Raw genomic sequence first — 18660 nt, 5'->3', positions numbered from 1 at the left:
CCTCCTATCCCGACCTCCTATCCCGTCTTCCTATCCCGTCCTATCCCATCCTCCTATCCCGACCTCCTATCCCGACCTCCTATCCTGTCCTCCTATCCCGTCCTCCTATCTCGAGCTCCTATTCCGACCTCCTATCCCGTCCTCATATCTTGACCTCCTATATTGACCTCCTATCTCGACCTCCTATCCCGACCTCGTATCCCAACCTCCTATCCCGACCTCCTATCCCGTCCTCCTATCTTGACCTTCTATCTTGACCTACTATCCCGACCTCCTATCCCGTCCTCCTATCTTGACCTTCTATCTCGACCTCCTATACCAACCTCCTATCCCGACCTCCTTTACCGTCCTCATATCTTGACTTCCTATCTCGACCTCCTATCTCGACCTCCTATCCCGACCTCCTATCCCGACCTCCTATCCCGTCCTCCTATTTTGACCTTCTATCCCGACCTCCTATCCCGTCCTCCTATCCCGTCCTCCTTTCTCGTCCTCATATCCCGACCTCCTATCCTGACCTCCTATCCCGTCCTCCTATCCCGTCCTCCTATCCCGACCTCCTATCCCGTCCTCCTATCCCGTCCTCCTTTCTCGCCCTCCTATCCCGACCTCCTATCCCGACCTCCTATCCCGACCTCCTATCCCGTCCTCCTATCCCGTCCTCTTATCTCATCCTCCTATCTTGACCTCCCCGTCCTCCTATCTCGACCTCCCATCGCGTCCTCATATCCCGACCTGTAATATGTGTACCAGGTATTGAAATATCTCCAGCCGTACGGTCATTATGTGAGAAAATACATTTCCCATTGATTTGCATGGGACACTCACAAATGGGGGTAATTAAGGGTTAAATTAACTATCCTATATTTCAAGTGGACATATAAGTAACATTTAACCAAGTATTATCAAAATATCTCCAGCCGTTTGGAAGTTATGCAGTAACATATATTTCCCATTGACTTGTATGGGACTTTAAACACAAACCCTGCCCCTGGCAAATGGGGGTGTGTAAGGGTTAAATCGCCTATCCTATGTTTGTTGTTGACATATAAGTAACATGTGTGCCAAGTTTCATGTTAATATCTTTAGCCGTTTGGAAGTTTTTGTGGAACATACATACTACTAGAGAAAGCCAGCGTGAGGCTGGAGAAACGTAGTCTCTCACATCATGGAATAAATTCACCTTTCCTTTGATGTCTACCTGTGGTGTGCTGCTTCTACATTTTTCTAGATATATATATATATATATATATATATATATATATATATATATATATCTAGATCAAAAAACTTATGAACATATTATATGTAATTAAAAATTTAAAAAACAATATATAAATTACATGCACAAGTTTATAATAATGAATATATCAGTTCTTTCTCTTGGTTCATTATGAAACATCTGTGTTGAAGTTTACATTAATTAAGTTTTTTTTTTTTTACAAACATCTGATTCATAAGAATTATCTCCGAACTGTTAACCTCTCTGACCTGTAGACCTGGGACAGAGTGCATGCTGGTGATCCGAGGTTTTAGCTGAAAGACATTCAGTCACAAATAACTCATCCACTTAAAAACTAGATTGGCATTGTGCTAACAACATGTCATGACTTCACCACAGGATGTGGTATTGGGTCAAGTTCACACAACTCAGTTTTCATGTCCTTTCTTTTCATTTTTTTTCCAAAGCCTGAATCTGTTTCTGGTTTTGACTTGAACCCAATAAATGGGTGAATACAAAAGAGAAGAATTATCTTTCCTTTATAATTCTTCTTCATGTTACATTCACTACTGACTTTCGCTGAAAGAAATGCATAATAAATGCACCAAATACCATATTGGTATATCCAGCCTTCTGATTGCTCACTTACAATGATGCAAGAATGAAATGTCCATGGTACCAGCTGTTACTGCAGTTGAAATATCTTTTTTGAACATGCAAACATAGTGCTGAGTAATGCTAATAATGTATTGTATGCTATTTATGTAGTTTTTATTTTTACTGCTCTGCTCCTCGTTGTAGGGACCCAGACATTCCTTCAGATGCCTCTTTACTCTACAAAGTGACTTTACTTGAAGTCAGAGACAAGCCCAGCCTGGTCGCTCTCACCTCTGCTGACCGCATTACTCTAGGGAACCAGAAACGGGAATGTGGAAATTTCCATTTTGAGCGTGAAGAATATCGAAGTGCCATGCACTCTTATAGCCAAGCACTGACTATCCTCACACCCAGCACTGCAGGTAACTAAAACAAACAACTCAAGAAACCTGTTGATGGTACTCCAGTTATGTACAAAATACTAAAAGGCTTGCATTTTAGAGAAAGATAGGATTCTTCTATAGAATACCAAAACCATTCACATTTTGTGGAGCTGCTCTCACAAAAATATTAATGAATATGGTTTCTTCAGCTAGGTGAGCCACTTGGTGTTACATTTACAGATGGACCTTCTCCAAACATTGCTTTTAGTAGGGTTATTGCACAGAGTGATGTCACAGTATGGGGATAATTCACACAGCTATGTGATATAAGAAGGATACTGGTAATGTCATGGCTACTGGCTAAGGACCACAGGTGATATTACACAACATGGGATAATAAATGGTTATAAAGCTGAAAGGTAGTGCACATGGTTAAGTCACAACACAGAGATGATAAGTAGACATTGCAAAGTACAAAGAATAAGAAGAATGACAATTTGCTTAGTTCAAGTCCTAGGGCCTAAGTCAAATACATCATCAGCACCCCCTATAGGTTATTTTCTGACTGTGACCCAGCTGCTGCAGAATCTTTTTTTAAGAGGAAATAGGATGATTCACACTATTTAGTACTTGACATTAAGCTCCCACTTCCTCTGCATACAAACACAGATGAAACTGCATTATAAGAAATATCCTCTTCCCAATACAAAGTAAGATAATTGATTAATTGACATGTGTGCATTTATATGGTTGACAAAATCCTTGCCCTCTCTATTTTTTTGTTACGGACAGTAGGGAGTAAATTATTACGTTTACATTAAATTGGTTTTCTAGACAAATCCAAACGTTACATTAGGGCAAAAAAGTATTTAGTCAGCCACCAATTGTGCATGTTTTCCCCATTTAAAAAGATGAGAGAGGCCTGTAATTTTCAGCATAGGTATACCTCAACTATGAGAGACATAATGAGAAAAAAAATCCATAAAATCACATTGTCTGATTTTTTCATAATTTATTTGCAAATTATGGTGGAAAATAAGTATCTGGTGAATAACAAAAGTTTATCTCAATACTTTGCTATATACCCTTTGTTGGCAATGACAGAGGTCAAACGTTTTCTGTAAGTCTTCAGAAGGTTTTCACACACTGTTGCTGGTATTTTGGCCCATTCCTAAATGCAGATCTCCTCTAGAGCAGTGATGTTTTGGGGCTGTCACTTGGCAACACGGACTTTCAACTCCCTCCAAAGGTTTTCTATGGGGCTGAGTGTTTGGGATCATTGTCATGCTGAAAGACCCAGCCATGTTTCATCTTCAATGCCCTTGCTGATGGAAGGAGGTTTTCACTCAAAATCTCACGATACATGGCCCCATTCATTCTTTCCTTTACACAGATCAGTCGTCCTGGTCCCTTTGCAGAAAACAGCCCCAATGCATATTGTTTCCACCCCCATGCTTCACAGTAGGTATGGTGTTCTTTGGATGTAACTCAGTATCCTTTCTTCTCCAAACACAACGAGTTAGTTGAGCTTTTACCAAAAAGTTCTACTTTGGTTTCATCTGACCATAAGACATTCTCCCAATACTCTTCTAGATCATCCAAATGCTCTCTAGCAAACTTCAGATGGGCCCGGACATGTACTGGCTTAAGCAGGGACACACGTCTGGCACTGCATGATTTGAGTCCCTAACGGCGTAGTGTATTACTGATGGTAGTCTTTTGTTACTTTGGTCCCAGCTCTCTGCAGGTCATTCACTAGAGCCCCCACGTGTGGTTCTGGGATTTTTGCTCACAGTTCGTGTGATCGCTTGACACCACGTGGTGAGATCTTGCGTGGAGCCCCAGATCGAGGGAGATTATCAGTGTTTTTGTATGTCCTCCATTTTCTAATAATTGCTCCTACAGTTGATTTCTTCACACCAAGCTGGTTGCCTATTGCAGATTCAGTTTTCCCAGCCTTATGCAGGTTTACAATTTTGTTTCTGGTGTCCTTTGACAGCTCTTTGGTCTCGGCCATAATGGAGTTTGGAGTGTGACTGTTTGAGGTTGTGGACAGGTGTCTTTTATACTGATAACAAGTTCAAACAGGTGCCATTAATACAGGTAACGAGTGGAGGACAGAGGAGACTCTTAGAGAAGACAGAACAGGTCTGTGAGAGCCAGAAATCTTGCTTCTTTGTAGGTGACCAAATACTTATTTCCCACCATAATTTGCAAATAAATTCTTAAAAAATTAGACAATGTGATTTTATGGATTTTTCTCATTCTCATTATGTCTCTCATAGTTGAAGTGTACCTATGATGAAAATTACAGGCCTCTCTCCTCTTTTTAAGTGGGAGAACTTGCACAATTGGTGGCTGACTAAATAATTTTTTGCCCCACTGTAGGTATATTCCTCCCTGTGCAGTAAAATAATAAAAGCCTGTATACTTACCTCCACCGCTCCCCTGCAGCTCCCACTGTCAGATCTTCCAGTTCCTGCTCCTGTGTTTTTCTGTCTCTGTTCTATGACATTCTGCTTCCTGCTCAGCCCTGTGATTGGTTGAGGGTGGAGTGGGAAGTCATCAGATCAGGTGACTTTTTTGGGGCCACAGTCCACAATCCACGACTAATTTCTAATGATGACTACTTACATGTTCTTCTTTATGTTAAAGTATTTGCACAAAGTGAATGCTGACATTTTATTAGATTAATTGACTAAATAAGCAACCCATCACTCTGGAAGGATAAGTGAAGTGGGTATGGTAAACAAAACGTCTATTTAATTTACATACATTTAGAAAATGTTGAATTTTACAGTAACCTTTGTTATCGTATCTTTTTGAAATCGTATGAGTAATATCTTGCAGTGTAGATGGAAAAGGATGTGTAATATGTTCTGTATGCATGAGATCAAATACTGAATGTCACCTGTATCAGAATAGAAGAAAAAATATAATTTACGGCAATACCTAATCTAATCACGACATTGCTATTCTGTCTCAGAACACTCTATAGCCAGTATCTGTGCCTCCTATAGGGGCCACTGCTTGGCTATTACTTTTTTTTTAGTTTGCACTATTTACTTCGTGCTGGTATTCCACAATGGAACGTTATGTCTGGTTATGTTGTCATGGTACCATACAGCAGGATGTTCATACACGTATCTCCTGGATAATGACTCACCATTATCTGTATTACTCAGAACCACTGAGCTCAGAGGAAGAAGAGGAGATTCGTGAGCATCGAATCAAATGTCTGAATAACCTGGCAGCCACCCAGCTGAAGCTTCATCACTATGATGACGTCATTAATTCCTGCAATGCAGTGCTAGAGATGGATAAAGACAATGCAAAGGCACTTTATAGGAAAGGCAAGGTAATGTCACCTCAACCTTTTATGTATGACTTAGATAAATGCTACAAAGTGATGTTTTCTCTTTCCATAATTAATATTAGGTCTGTGTAAACCTTAGGAAAGTGCTTCACAACCTGTTGAGTCATAATAACGAAGATATTCTCTGACTGTTGTTCCAATCATATCTAAACTAATTTGTTGTCATCACTGACTGCTACATTGTAGGCTTGAATTACCATGTGGTGGTGCAGCACTGCAATCTGGTGGGAAATTGTGGCAAGTTAAAGGGGTATTCTGGGCAAAAACATTTTATCCCCTATCCAAAGGATAGGGGATAAGATGTCTGATCGTGGGGGGCCAGCTGCTGAGACCCCCCGCGATCACCCTGCAGCACCGGGTTCTATGCGGGTGCTGAATCTCCAGTTTCGGAAACCTCCGGGTTTCCGGGACTGGGGACGTGACGTCACGCCACCCCCCCCCCCCTCCATTCACCCCCCCTCCCCTCCCTCCATAGACATGAATGGAGGGGTGCAGCGTGGCGTCACGTCCCCAGTCCCGGAAACCCGGAGGTTTCCGAAACTGGAGATTCAGCACCCGCATAGAAAGTGGGTGCTGCAGGGAGATCGCGGGGGTCTCAGCAGCGGGCCCCCCATGATCAGACATCTTATCCACTATCCTTTGGACAGGGGATAAAATGTTTTTGCCCGGAATACCCCTTTAAGTCATTCAGAATGAGATGTATTTAGGATTGTATTCACAAACTGCAGTAAAGAAAAATGGTTCCCCATTACCATTATTTATAATATAGTCATTGAGTTAGCTAAAGAGCAGTGTAATGGAATCGCCCACTACTCTACAGAAGCACTGACCGCACTTACTGAGGATGCATCAGTAAAACTACAGTATAGTCCTACCCATAAGAGGAAGCTGTCTGACAGTTTCCATCTCTAGATAGAAAGATATTGGCCCTCATTTACTATTCTAAACCCGACCTCTTTTGTCGGGTTTTTTTGTCGCATCTTTGTCTGCGCCATGTCGCAGACATCGTGCGCCAGTCTGCGACACGATGCAACATTTTTTCCCGACGGACCCGATGTGGATTCTCCCAAACCCGAAAAAGGGGCGTTACCCGACATTTCTGAGCTTTCCCACGTATTTATTAAGGTTTCCAACCCGAATTTGTTGTATTGTTGTGGATTTTTTCCCGACAGCTCAGAGGAGTTGGAAACCAAAACCAACAAAACCCACGTGCGACAAACAGGATGCGACATAATAATAAATACCAGGGGGAAAAAGCAGTCGGGTAAGAAAGCAAGATAGACTTACAACCCGATTTTCTTAGTAAATGAGGGCCATTGTGTAATTCATTAGGTACCTATATGTTACTATGTCTTGTCTTGTCATTAATGTTTGTCATTACTTTCTGTAAAATTAAATAGAGTTTGTGTGTCATTATTTATACTGAAAAATAAAAGAGTGGGATTTCAGTCTCAGTTGCTATTTATTTGTGTCCTTGTCAGGTCTTATCAGAGAGAGGTGAATTTGAAGGAGCCATGCCTATCCTTAAACAAGCACTAAAATTGGAGCCTACAACAAAGGTAAACTATAGGATACATATGCTAAAAGTGCAAGGTTTGAGTTCACTGGTGGGTGTACTGTATGTACCATAGAAGCAGCTCACACATTTGTTGTAGTATGGGGTGGGGGGGGGGGGGGCTGTGGGTGGGGGCGGGGGGAGCAATTCAGTTTGTCTTCATCCTTATTTTAATTGGTTGTGAAAATCTGCACCATAATGTGATCTCCACAGGAAAATGTGTCATTAAAAACAATTGGGCAATATGACTTTCTGTGCCAGTAGTTAGGAGAGCAGGACTGTCAAACAGAACTTGAAAGGCCCTAATTTTTACCTTTGCCCTACCCTGTGGATGGCTCTGATCAAGTATGCAACTTTTTGAAATATTTGTACTACCACAGCATACTAGATAATTTTTTGGTCAACAATATATCATTTTGAGATTAGCCTTCTCTATACACGCTTATGGTTTATAAAATGTGTAATTTTTCAGTCTTGTTGACAGCATTTTTTTGTTTGTTTTTTGTTTCCAATTTTTATACAAAGTATACTTCCAATATACTTTTATTATAGAATAACATTAAAGGGGTATTCCACTGGAAAACTAAATCAACTTGTGCCAGAAAGTTAAACAGATTTGTAAATTACTTCTATTTAAAAATCTTAATCCTTCCAGTACTTATCAGTTGTTATAAATACTCCACAGTTCTTTTGTTTTCGAATTTCCTTTCTGTCTGACCACAGTGCTCTCGGCTGACACCACTGTCCATGTCAGGAACTGTCCAGAGTAGAAGCAAATCCCCATAGCAAACCTCTCCTGCTCTGCACAGTTCCTGATATGGACAGATGTGTCAGCAGAGAGCACTGTGGTCATGCAGAAAGGAAATTCAAAAAGCAAATAACTTCCTGTGGATCATACAGCAGCTGATAAGTACTGGAAGGATTAAGATTTTTTAATAGAAGTAATTTACAAATATGTTTAACTTTCTGGCACCAGTTGATCTTTAAAAAAATGTTTTCCGGTGGAGTACCCCTTTAAGCCTAAGTTTCCACTAAGTTTTTTTTCTGGCAGTTTTTGGATATCTGTCACTGCAGTTTTTTAACCAAAGTCAGAAGTGGATCCATAAGGGAGGAGAAGTGTAAGTCCTTCCTTTATATGTCCTATTTCTTTTGAATCCACTTCTGGCTTTGGCTCAAAAACTGCAGTGGCGGTATTCCAAAAACTGCCAGAAGTGGAAACTTAGCCTTAGGATAGTTCCCTAACTTATAGCTTTACATTATATGTAGTGAATTCAGACTGTTCAAGAATACTTTTAAAGGGGTCGTCCAGGCTGCATGTTCTGTATGGATTTGCTCAGAGAGTATGTCCCTGTGTGTTTGGGTACTTACTCACTGAGCAAATACATGAAGAACAGTAGAACTGTAGGCAGCATTCTGTACAATCAGTTTGTGATAAAAATTATCTAGATCCTGTTTGCTAATAAATTGTGTATATCAGGGTTAGCAACCAACATGGAGGCTAAGTTTCCACTTGTTTTTTTTTGTGTGCATTTTCCCCCCCAAAAAACACCAAAACGGCCCCCATGGCGTTTTTTCATTGAAAAAAAACCTTGCGGCCAGATGTAAATCAATGAGAAATCGCAAAATTCTTTTTCCACTTTGCGTTTTTCAGTTTGCCATTTTTCTTATGCTTTGGGCGTTTTTTCACTCTATTATAGCTCCTTTGAGGTTTTGCAAAATCGCAGCATGTTGAGCCTATGGCATTTTTTTCCCTGAAATCGTGGTGTTCTTCTTCCATATAAGTCTATGGGAGTAAAAAAAAAAACGCCAAGAAAAATTACATGTGGGTTTTAACTTTGGCGTTTTTGTAGGGAGTTTTTTTCTTTTTTGGACTTTAGCAATCCCAAAAAGTGATAGAGATACCTTTTTTAATAACATTTTGTAGGGTACCATTAACATTTTTTATTAAAATAGACACAGTAGTGATGGAAAAAAATTGTATTTAACTAAATTTATCTTTTTTATAACAAAATTTTAATTACATTTTTAAACAGGGATCAATTTATGTGTGCGAGCAGGGCACTAAAAATATAGCCGACAATAACAAAAATGTACCAGATGGTTCCAGCCAATCACAACTCTCTGTGGGAAATATGAATATGTATATATATACTTAAGTGCAGCCATAGAAGAGCGGCCGGCCGCATCTATACATTATACAGGAGGATCACAACGGGTGTCAGGAGTGACATCTGCTGTGATCTGTCCTTAACTGCAGGTACTACTGCTCCCAACATGGAGCACACTCTGCTCCATGTTGGGAGCAGTAGTACTTGCAGTTAAGGACAGATTACAGCGGGTTTCACTCCTGACACCCGCTGCGATCATCCCTCATCCCCGAGATGCATCGGGTGTCAGGAGTGACACCGGGGGCAATCTGTCCATTAGTACAGGAACTACTACTCCCATCATGGAACAGTGTGTTCCATGCTGGGAGTAGTAGTACTACCTAAAAAATATAATTAATAAAGAAAAAAAAAGTAAAAAACACACACACACACTACATTTTTATTATTGTTGGCTACATTTTTAGTGCCCTGCCTGCCCACATAAATTGCTCCCTGATTAAAAATTAATAAAAATTTTGTTCTAAAAAATATAAGTTTTGTTAAATAAATTTTTTTACATCACTACTGCATCCTTTTTTATTTATTTATTTTTTGTACCCAAAAAATTTTGAAAAAAACGTCTAAGGGGCCAAAAATGAAATTACCACTCAAAGGCAAAAAATGCCAGAAAAACGCAAGAAAAAAAACGCTAAACACAGGTGCTGGCACGTTTTTTCTGGCGCTTTTTATGACGTTTTTTTGGTCAACAAAAAAACCAAGTCGAAACTTATCCTAAGGGGGAGATTTATCAAAACCTGTGGAGAGGAAAAGGCAAGCAGTTGTCCACTGCAACCAATCAGATTGCTTCTTTGATTTTAAAAAAGGCCTCTGAAAAATGAGAAGAAGTGATCTGATTAGTTGCTATGGGCAAATGGTCATCTTTTCCTCTCCACAGATTTTTATAAATCTCCCCCTAGATTTCTAAACAGTCCATAAAAATAGGGTCTATTTTTCCATTGCCTGTAAAAAAGTTTTATTTATGTGTCCATGATTTTTTCTTATTGTGATTGTAATTACCATTATTTTATAGTTCACATTAAATGTAGCTGATGGTTTTATAACAGTATTCTGAGCTATAAACATCTATGACATATGATCTTCCTGATTCATTGAGTCCGTATAAAGAAGTCACTTTACATCATTTTTGGATAACTTATCTAGAAAAAAAAAGTCATGTGACACAGCAGCCTGAGAATACGCTGAACAAAATGAAAATAAAGTGTATATAGAACATACACCACCCACAAAAGTCAATGCTATGGTAGTTTATTTAGAAATTCAGAACAACCCCTTTAATGTATTATTGTGGAAAATAATCACTGCTAGAACTATCAAGGAGACCTGTGTTGTGACAATTGGGAGGGGTGAAATCAGGGCTCAAGTCCTGCAGGAACGTGTGGGAACTGAGTTCCTGCACTTTTTCCACAGCAGGATCACCATTACCATTAGCAGGAGTCCTGCAGGACCAGTTCTTGAGTGGAAATCTTGGGGGAGTTCCCTCACTTTTCTTTTTAGGACTTGACCCCTGGGTGAAATCTCATGTGACATTTAAGGCCGTCCTGGCACATCCAGAGAGCAGTGGTCTCCAACCTGCGGACCTCCAGATGTTGCAAAACTACAATTCCCAGCATGCACGGACAGCCAACGGCTGTCCGTGCATGCTGCGAGTTGTAATTTTGCAACATCTGGAGGTCCACAGGTTGAAGATCGCTGCATTAGAGCATTTTCCAGGCTTGTTATTACATTATTTACTATGGGAGAAAGGTGTGTGGTAGCCTGGGGTTGTAGGGTATATGGGGTGTAGCTGTGCAGTGATGAAAGGGTGCTGGTTTAAACCTTAACTGTCGTGACGCCAGGGTGAGGGTTTTTCTCTGTATGCTTATCCTACCGCCACCCGTCACAAGTGCGATAGGGAGATAGTAAATAAATGATTGTCCACAACCGGAGATTTTCATAAAACTGTCGGAACTTTTACTGCAGCTTTTATGCAGTATTAAACAGGAACAGTCCATATAACAGAGTCTATATGAAGTTTGACAGCTGGTTGGGACCTCATGAGTTTCTAGAGCTTAGGAGATTTATATGCGCTGTTCCACTGGATTTAGGGGATTGATATTAGGTCCAGTAGTCACGCTACCTTTAGCGGGGATTGATATTTAAACTCACGGTTTCGCAAGTTGCGGAATTTTCAGGCTTCAGGCCTGGTCTTGTCTTTGTAAGTTGCACGGATCCACTCTCTCTCTCTCTGCTAGTCCGGAACCCAAGAGAGCGAGGATTGGCTGGCAGCTCCCTTATATGGGCAGGGGCTGGCCTTAAGCTCATTGGTCCATACCATATGTCAATTCTTTTTACAAAGGATTATGGTCTGACATGTGACCATACCATGTGACCTTGGAAGGTCCTTAAGCATAACCTAAAGAAGTAACATTAGTCATGTGACCTAAGGTCCTGCGACACTATATAGACAAATATATAATTACTTATACATGTAAACATCATAAAATTAAAGAAGGAAGAGGCGACTAGGGGTTATCCCACCAGGAAGACCCTACTGGAACAAAGTAACTCTGACTTTGGGGACCACCATGCAAGGTACGGTATGCCATACGGTACCGGAACACCACAGGTGCTTATTTGTGGCTCCATCATGGCATCAAAGCTGCAATTATATCATCCAATAGGCAAAAAGTGTTTTGTACCTAATTTCTATGGAAAACTTGGGAGTAGAGACATGATAAATATTCTCCTTTGCAATCTACTTTTCATGGTTAAAGAGCTACAGACCTGCAGTAACATGACTTGCTGTTCTGACGCCCCATACAGTATGTTCCTCTGTGAAATGCAGTAGTTTCTTTTCTGGTGTTACCATTTCTTCAATCCTAAGACATCAGTGATTTCCATGGAAAGATATTAAATCAAGGACAATAGATGAAATGTTCACAGGTGTCCTCCCAGTCCCACTCTCAGACACTATGGTTTCTTTTCCATTTCACTTATGAAACTAGAGATCACTGGAAACTGACATTACAATTACACCTAGATCTGGCTGTTAAGCTTGTTTGGGCACCTTTATCATTGGGGTTATTCATGTACTGGATGAAAAACATTACAGATAGATTTTACAGAGTGTTTCCACTGTATTTGCAAAGAATAGGAAAGTTATACAGTGAGGTAACCTGAATAAAGGAGAAAGTTACCTCATCATTCTTCTGCAGATTAATGCTCATAGGATCAACATGTCACTATTTAGCATTGTGTTCTAAACCCCTGTTTATGGTAGGTGTATGCAAGTTTTTATGTTATGAAAATTAGTATCTATCCTTAAAAATTTCATTTGTGTAGTTAGACCTGTAACCTCTCCTGAACTGCCAGTTTTAGTAAATACCTGTATTCCCCATTAAATTACAATCTTAGGCTAGGTTTCCACTTGTTTTTTTTTTTTTTTCATCTTAAAAAACACCATCCAAAACGCCAAAAAAACTGCCACAGCTTTTTCCTGCATTTTGGAAGTTTTTATGGCGTTTTTTCTGTGTGGAAACAGCCAGTTTTGTCCCCTGTGGCAGTTTTCTCACTGTCTTCAGGTACCACTCTGTGGGTCGGATGCTGAGCGCCCAGTCCATAGAGTGTAAGGAGGTGAGGAGTGATGTATAGTATCACTACTCACCTCCCCGGCCATATAGTATACAGTGGTGCATAGTGTACCCGTATATACTATACAGGAGCCGGGAATCCTATCACCAGACTGACAGGACTCCCTGCTCCTATAGCCCCTTTGAGTGGTATACAGAAAATACAGCTATCTATAGATAGCTGTATATAGTGTATACAGAAGACGAGGACCGCTTATCTCCCTCGCTCCATGTCCCCGCCGGGCCCGTGTAGCTCTGCCTTCTAGTGATGACGTCATTAGGAGGCGGAGCTATAGACGGGAGCAAGGCTGGTAAGGGTGTGAAGCTCTGTTCACATTGTCCGTTTTGTATAATGTGAACAGACCCTTCTGGCAGCGTTTTCCTTCTAATAAAATGGTTAACGAGGGCTGTGGGGGAGTGTTTTTTAAAATAACAAAAAAATGTCTCCAATGTGTCGTCTTTTTTTTTTTTTTATTTCATTTTCAGGCTTAGTAGTGGAAGCTGTCTTATTGACGGAATCCATTAATAAGGCGGGCTTAGCTTTAGCCCCAAAAACAGCTAGCGCTAACCCCCAATTATTACCCTGGTACACACCGCCACAGGGGTGCTGGGAAGAGCCAGTAGCAACAGGCCCGGAGCATCAAAAATGGCACTCCTTGGCCTAGGCAGTAACAGGCTGGTGTTATTAAGGCTGGGGAGGGCCAATAACAATGGTCCTCGTCCATCTTGGTAACGTCAGGGTGTTGCTACTTAGTTAGTATCTGTCTGAGAATAAAAATACGGGGAACCCTATGCGTTTTATTCAATGTATTTATTTATTTCAAAAAATGCATAGGGTTCCCCATATTTTTATTCTCAGCCAGATATCAACCAAGCAGCAACAGCCTGACGTTACCAGGGTGGGCGAGGACCATTGTTACTGGACCTCCCCAGCCTAAATAACGCTAGCCTGTTACCGCCTAGACCCAGGAACGCCATTTTTGACACTCCAAGCCTGTTGGTACCAGCTCTTCCCAGCACCCCTGTGGCGGTGGGTACCAGGATAATAATTGGGGGTTAGCGCTAGCTGTTTTTGGGGCTAACGCTAAGCCCCAGCTTAGTAGTTGATTCTGTCAATAAGACAGCTTCCACTACTAAGCCTGAAAGTTCAATTTAAAAAAAACACGACACATTGGAAAAAATTTTTTATTTTAAAAAACACTCCCCCACAGCCCTCTTTAGCCTTTTTATTAAAAGAAAAAAAATCCAGTTCATCTGCAGTAGTCCTCCGAATCCGAAGTAATCCTCTGCATACACGGATCTGAAACAAGGAAAAAAAAAAACACAAAAAATTGGTTAGTACATTTTTGCCGCTCTCCTCTGGGGAGAGCGCCCATATTGCAATGTCTTCCCAAGCAGGGAGCCTCCAATTGTGTAGTTTAGCAACAGCTGGAGTCTCCCTGTCTGGGAAGACACTGCCAGATGCGTCTGTTCACATTTTACAAAATGTACAATGTCAACAGAGCCTCACACCCTTACCAGCCTAGCTCCAGTTGAAGCTCCGCCCCCTAATTATGTCACCACTAGGGGACGGGGCTACACGGACACAGCCGGGATGGAGGAAGCTATGCGGACTTCGTCTTCTGTATACACTATATACAGCTATCCATAGATAGCTGTATATAGTGTATACTGCCCAAAGAATTAACCTACACTGTTCAGCAGTGTAAGTTAACTCTTTCCTTGCTGGGCTGGCGCATAGCGCACAGCTCAGCAAGGGGTTAATTGAGCCAGCAATGTTTATACTGTATACACATTACAGGCTCACTGTAAATTCTTGCTGGGCAGTAGATATAGGACTTATCTACTACGCAGCATCAGCTGTTCTCCCGACTCTGTCCGGAGTGACACTTGCTGTGATCTGTCCCTTACTGCAGGTATTACTGCCCCAAACATGGAGCACACTCTGCTCCATGCTGGGAGCTGTAGAACCTGCATTAATAGACAGATCGCAGCGAGTGTCACTCCTGTCACCAATGCGATTGTCCTATATAATGTATAGATGCGGCTGGCAACTCTTCTATGGTCCCCTGCACTGAAGTATATATATACCTATTCATATTTCCCACAGAGTTGTGATTGGCTGGAACCATCTGGCCAATCGCAGCTTTTTGTGGGAAATATGAATAGTATGTATATATATAGTACTGTATATATACGGCAACGCAGGGGACCATAGAAGAGCGGCTGTCCGTATATATACAGGGTGGACCATTTATATGGATACACCTTAATAAAATGGGAATGGTTGGTGATATTAACTTCCTGTTTGTGGCACATTAGTATATGTGAGGGGGGAAACTTTTCAAGATAGGTGGTGACCATGGCGGCCATTTTGAAGTCGGCAATTCTGAATCCAACTTTTGTTTTTTCAATAGGAAGAGGGTCATGTGACACATCAAACGTATTGGGAATTTCACAAGAAAAACAATGATTTGCTTGGTTTTAACGTAACTTTATTCTTTCATGAGTTATTTACAAGTTTCTGACCACTTATAAAATGTGTTCAATGTGCTGCCCATTGTGTTGGATTGTCAATGCAACCCTCTTCTCCCACTCTTCACACACTGATAGCAACACCGCAGGAGAAATGCTAGCACAGGCTTCCAGTATCCATAGTTTAAGGTGCTGCAGAATGGGCAGTTTACGCAGAAGATTTTGTTCAGTGATGAGGCAAACTTTTATGTGAATGGTGAAGTTAACAAACAAAACCACCGCTATGTGTCTGACACTAACCCACATTGGATAGATCCCTCCAAGACTGTTGGAACACAAAAATTGATGGTATGGTGTGGTATATGGGATACAAACATAGTGGGGCCATTCTTCACCAATGGAAACCTCAAGGCCACTGGATATGCGAAATTGCTACATGATGATGTGTTTCCCTCTTTATGCACTGAAGCTGGCACATTCCCTGAGTTTTTCCAGCAAGATGGTGCACCACCACATTATGGGTGTCAGGTCCGAGCATTCCTAGATGAACAGTTTCCTGGATAGTGGATTGGTCGTTGTGGGCCAGTTGAATGGCCCCCAAGGTCTCCCGATCTGACCCCCTTAGACTTTTATCTTTGGAGTCATCTGAAGGCAATTGCCTATGCTGTGAAGATACGAGATGTGCAGCACCTGAAACTACAGATACTGGAAGCCTGTGCTAGCATTTCTCCTGCGGTGTTGCTATCAGTGTGTGAAGAGTGGGAGAAGAGGGTTGCATTGACAATCCAACACAATGGGCAGCACATTAAATACATTTTATAAGTGGTCAGAAACGTGTAAATAACTCATGAAAGAATAAAGTAACGTTAAAACCAAACACATCATTGTTTTTCTTGTGAAATTCCCAATGAGTTTGATGTGTCACATGACCCTCTTCCTATTGAAAAAACAAAAGTTGGATTCCAAATGGCCGACTTCAAAATGGCTGCCATGGTCACCGCCCATCTTGAAAAGTTTCCCCCCTCACATATACTAATTTGCCACAAACAGGAAGTTAATATCACCAACCCATTTTATTAAGGTGTATCCATATAAATGGCCCACCCTGTACATTATACAGGAGGATCGCAACGGACCCGGGGCGATCTGTCAAATAGTACAGGTACTACTACTTCCATCATGGAACAGTATGTGTTCCATGCTGGGAGTAGTAGTACTACCTAAAAAAAAATAAACGTGAAAAGCACACACACACACACACACTACATTTTTATTATTGTCGGCTACATTTTTAGTGCCCTGCCCACCCACATAAATTGATCCCTGTTTGAAAATTTATAAAAATTTTGTTATAAAAAAGATAAATTTTGTTAAATACAATTTTTTACAACACTACTGTTACTTTTTTTAAATATTTTTTGAATGGTACCCTACGAAATTGTAACAAAAACGAGATCTCCATCACTTTTTTGGATTGCTAAAGTCCATAAAAGAATAAAAACCACCTGCAAAAACACCAAAGTTAAAACCCACATGGAGTTTTTCTTGGCGTTTTTTCAGTCCCATAGACTTCTATGAGAGGAAAACGCCAAAGTCTCAACAAGAGGTCGTTTTTGAAAAACTGCCAAGGAGCCCAAAATAGCAGAAAAACGCCAAAAGGATAAAAAAGAAGCCAAACTTAAAAACGCCAAGTGGATATGGCATTTTGCAGTTCCCTTATTGACTTGCAGCTAACATCTGGCCACAGCGTTTTTTCACAAAAAAAACGCCATGCGGCAGAATGGGTGTTTTTATTGGCGTTTTTGGAAAGAAAAAAAAAAACAAGTGGAAACCTAGTCTTAAAGGGGAATCCACATCAAATCAGACAGATTCTGCCTGAATTTTCTCAGTGTGGACAAGCCCTTAGGCTAGGTTCACACTACGGAATTTCCGCCTGCAATTCCGCTTTGAAATTGCAGGTAGAAATTCCACATACTAAAATGTATAGTATAGTGAATGGGTTTTCGTTCACAAATTCACACTTGTGAAGCGGAATTTGTGAACGGAAATTCCGCTTGAAAATTTCCACCTTAACAATGGCGTTGCTCATTCTTCAGGCAGAAATACTCACGGAACGCGTCTATTGGAGACTGCAGTGTCCGTGCGGTCCTAGTGCCAACAGATTCAGTCCGTGCTGGCCGCACTCGGAATCTCTGGGTGGAAATTTCTGCCTGGACATTCCGCAGTGCACACTAGCCTAAGTGTGCACTGATTTCTGCATGGAGAAGTAGAGGATTTCAGCTCCAAAATTTCAGCAAGGAAATTTTCCTCTTCATTTCCTCATCAATTTTATCAGTGTGAGCCCACCCATTCTAGTATGAATAGCAAAAGAACAGCACAGCACTCAGCTTTAAGAAAAAAATACTGCAGAATTGTTAGTGCATAGGGGATACAAGTATTAACTAAATAAATCAGGAGAGGCCTTAAAAAGGAATAAGATTCACAAGACATGAAAAATTCAGAGGTGGTTAATGCATTATATTATACATATACGGTATTTTCAAACAGCCTATCCAATAAAGTCCTTTTCTCTGGTATATAGTTATGAATAATATTTGTAGAATCATATTGTGATACAACTTCTATGTTAATATTTTAAATATAATAATATCTGGGTATAGTCCTATAATATGAAATTTACCTTACCTAAATGATAAAAAAAAATTCTGTTTTATTTCTAAACCCCAAAAGTACTGGTACTTTAAAAGGACATGTAGCAAACCCCCCAAAAAATTGATGTTACTATAATTTAATAGCTTAGGGTGCTTAGAAACCGTTTTTCAGTTTCCTGATACACCCTCCATTCCTAAATTTTGTGGGTTCATGGTTTGTCTGACAATTTGTCAGGGACAATTCAGTGTCTGATCCCTGGGAAGGGGGCTAGGAGATATCTGGAGGATATTCTGCATATCCCCTGTGATATCCAGAATGTGGCTGCAGACACCACATCATCTATTAAAGGGGTTATCCAGGAAAAAACTTTTATTTATATATCAACTGGCTCCAGAAAGTTAAACAGATTTGTATATTACTTCTATTAAAAAATCTTAATCCTTTCAGTACTTATGAGCTTCTGAAGTTAAGGTTGTTCTTTTCTGTCTAAGTGCTCTCTGATGACACGTGTCTCGGGAACTGCCCAGTTTAGAAGAGGTTTGCTGTGGGGATTTGCTTCTAAACTGGGTGGTTCCTGAGACACGTGTCATCAGAGAGCACTTAGACAGAAAAGAACAACCTTAA

At 40.7% G+C, this 18660-nt stretch overlaps 1 protein-coding gene across 1 annotated transcript in view; it reads left to right on the top strand.

Annotated features, from left to right (window-relative positions):
- Positions 1-18660, top strand: part of FKBP8 (FKBP prolyl isomerase 8) — a 66861-nt gene that overhangs the window by 31060 nt on the left and 17141 nt on the right. Inside the window, exons 5-7 of the mRNA XM_056569810.1 lie at positions 2024-2241; positions 5388-5560; positions 7060-7137. Of these exons, the coding sequence (XP_056425785.1) occupies positions 2024-2241; positions 5388-5560; positions 7060-7137 (469 nt within the window). The remainder of the gene's footprint in view (positions 1-2023; positions 2242-5387; positions 5561-7059; positions 7138-18660) is intronic.

Source organism: Hyla sarda, chromosome 4 (assembly GCF_029499605.1).
Source record: "Hyla sarda isolate aHylSar1 chromosome 4, aHylSar1.hap1, whole genome shotgun sequence".
NCBI classification, from domain to species: domain Eukaryota; kingdom Metazoa; phylum Chordata; class Amphibia; order Anura; family Hylidae; genus Hyla; species Hyla sarda.
This window is presented reverse-complemented; position numbering and strand designations above follow the sequence as displayed.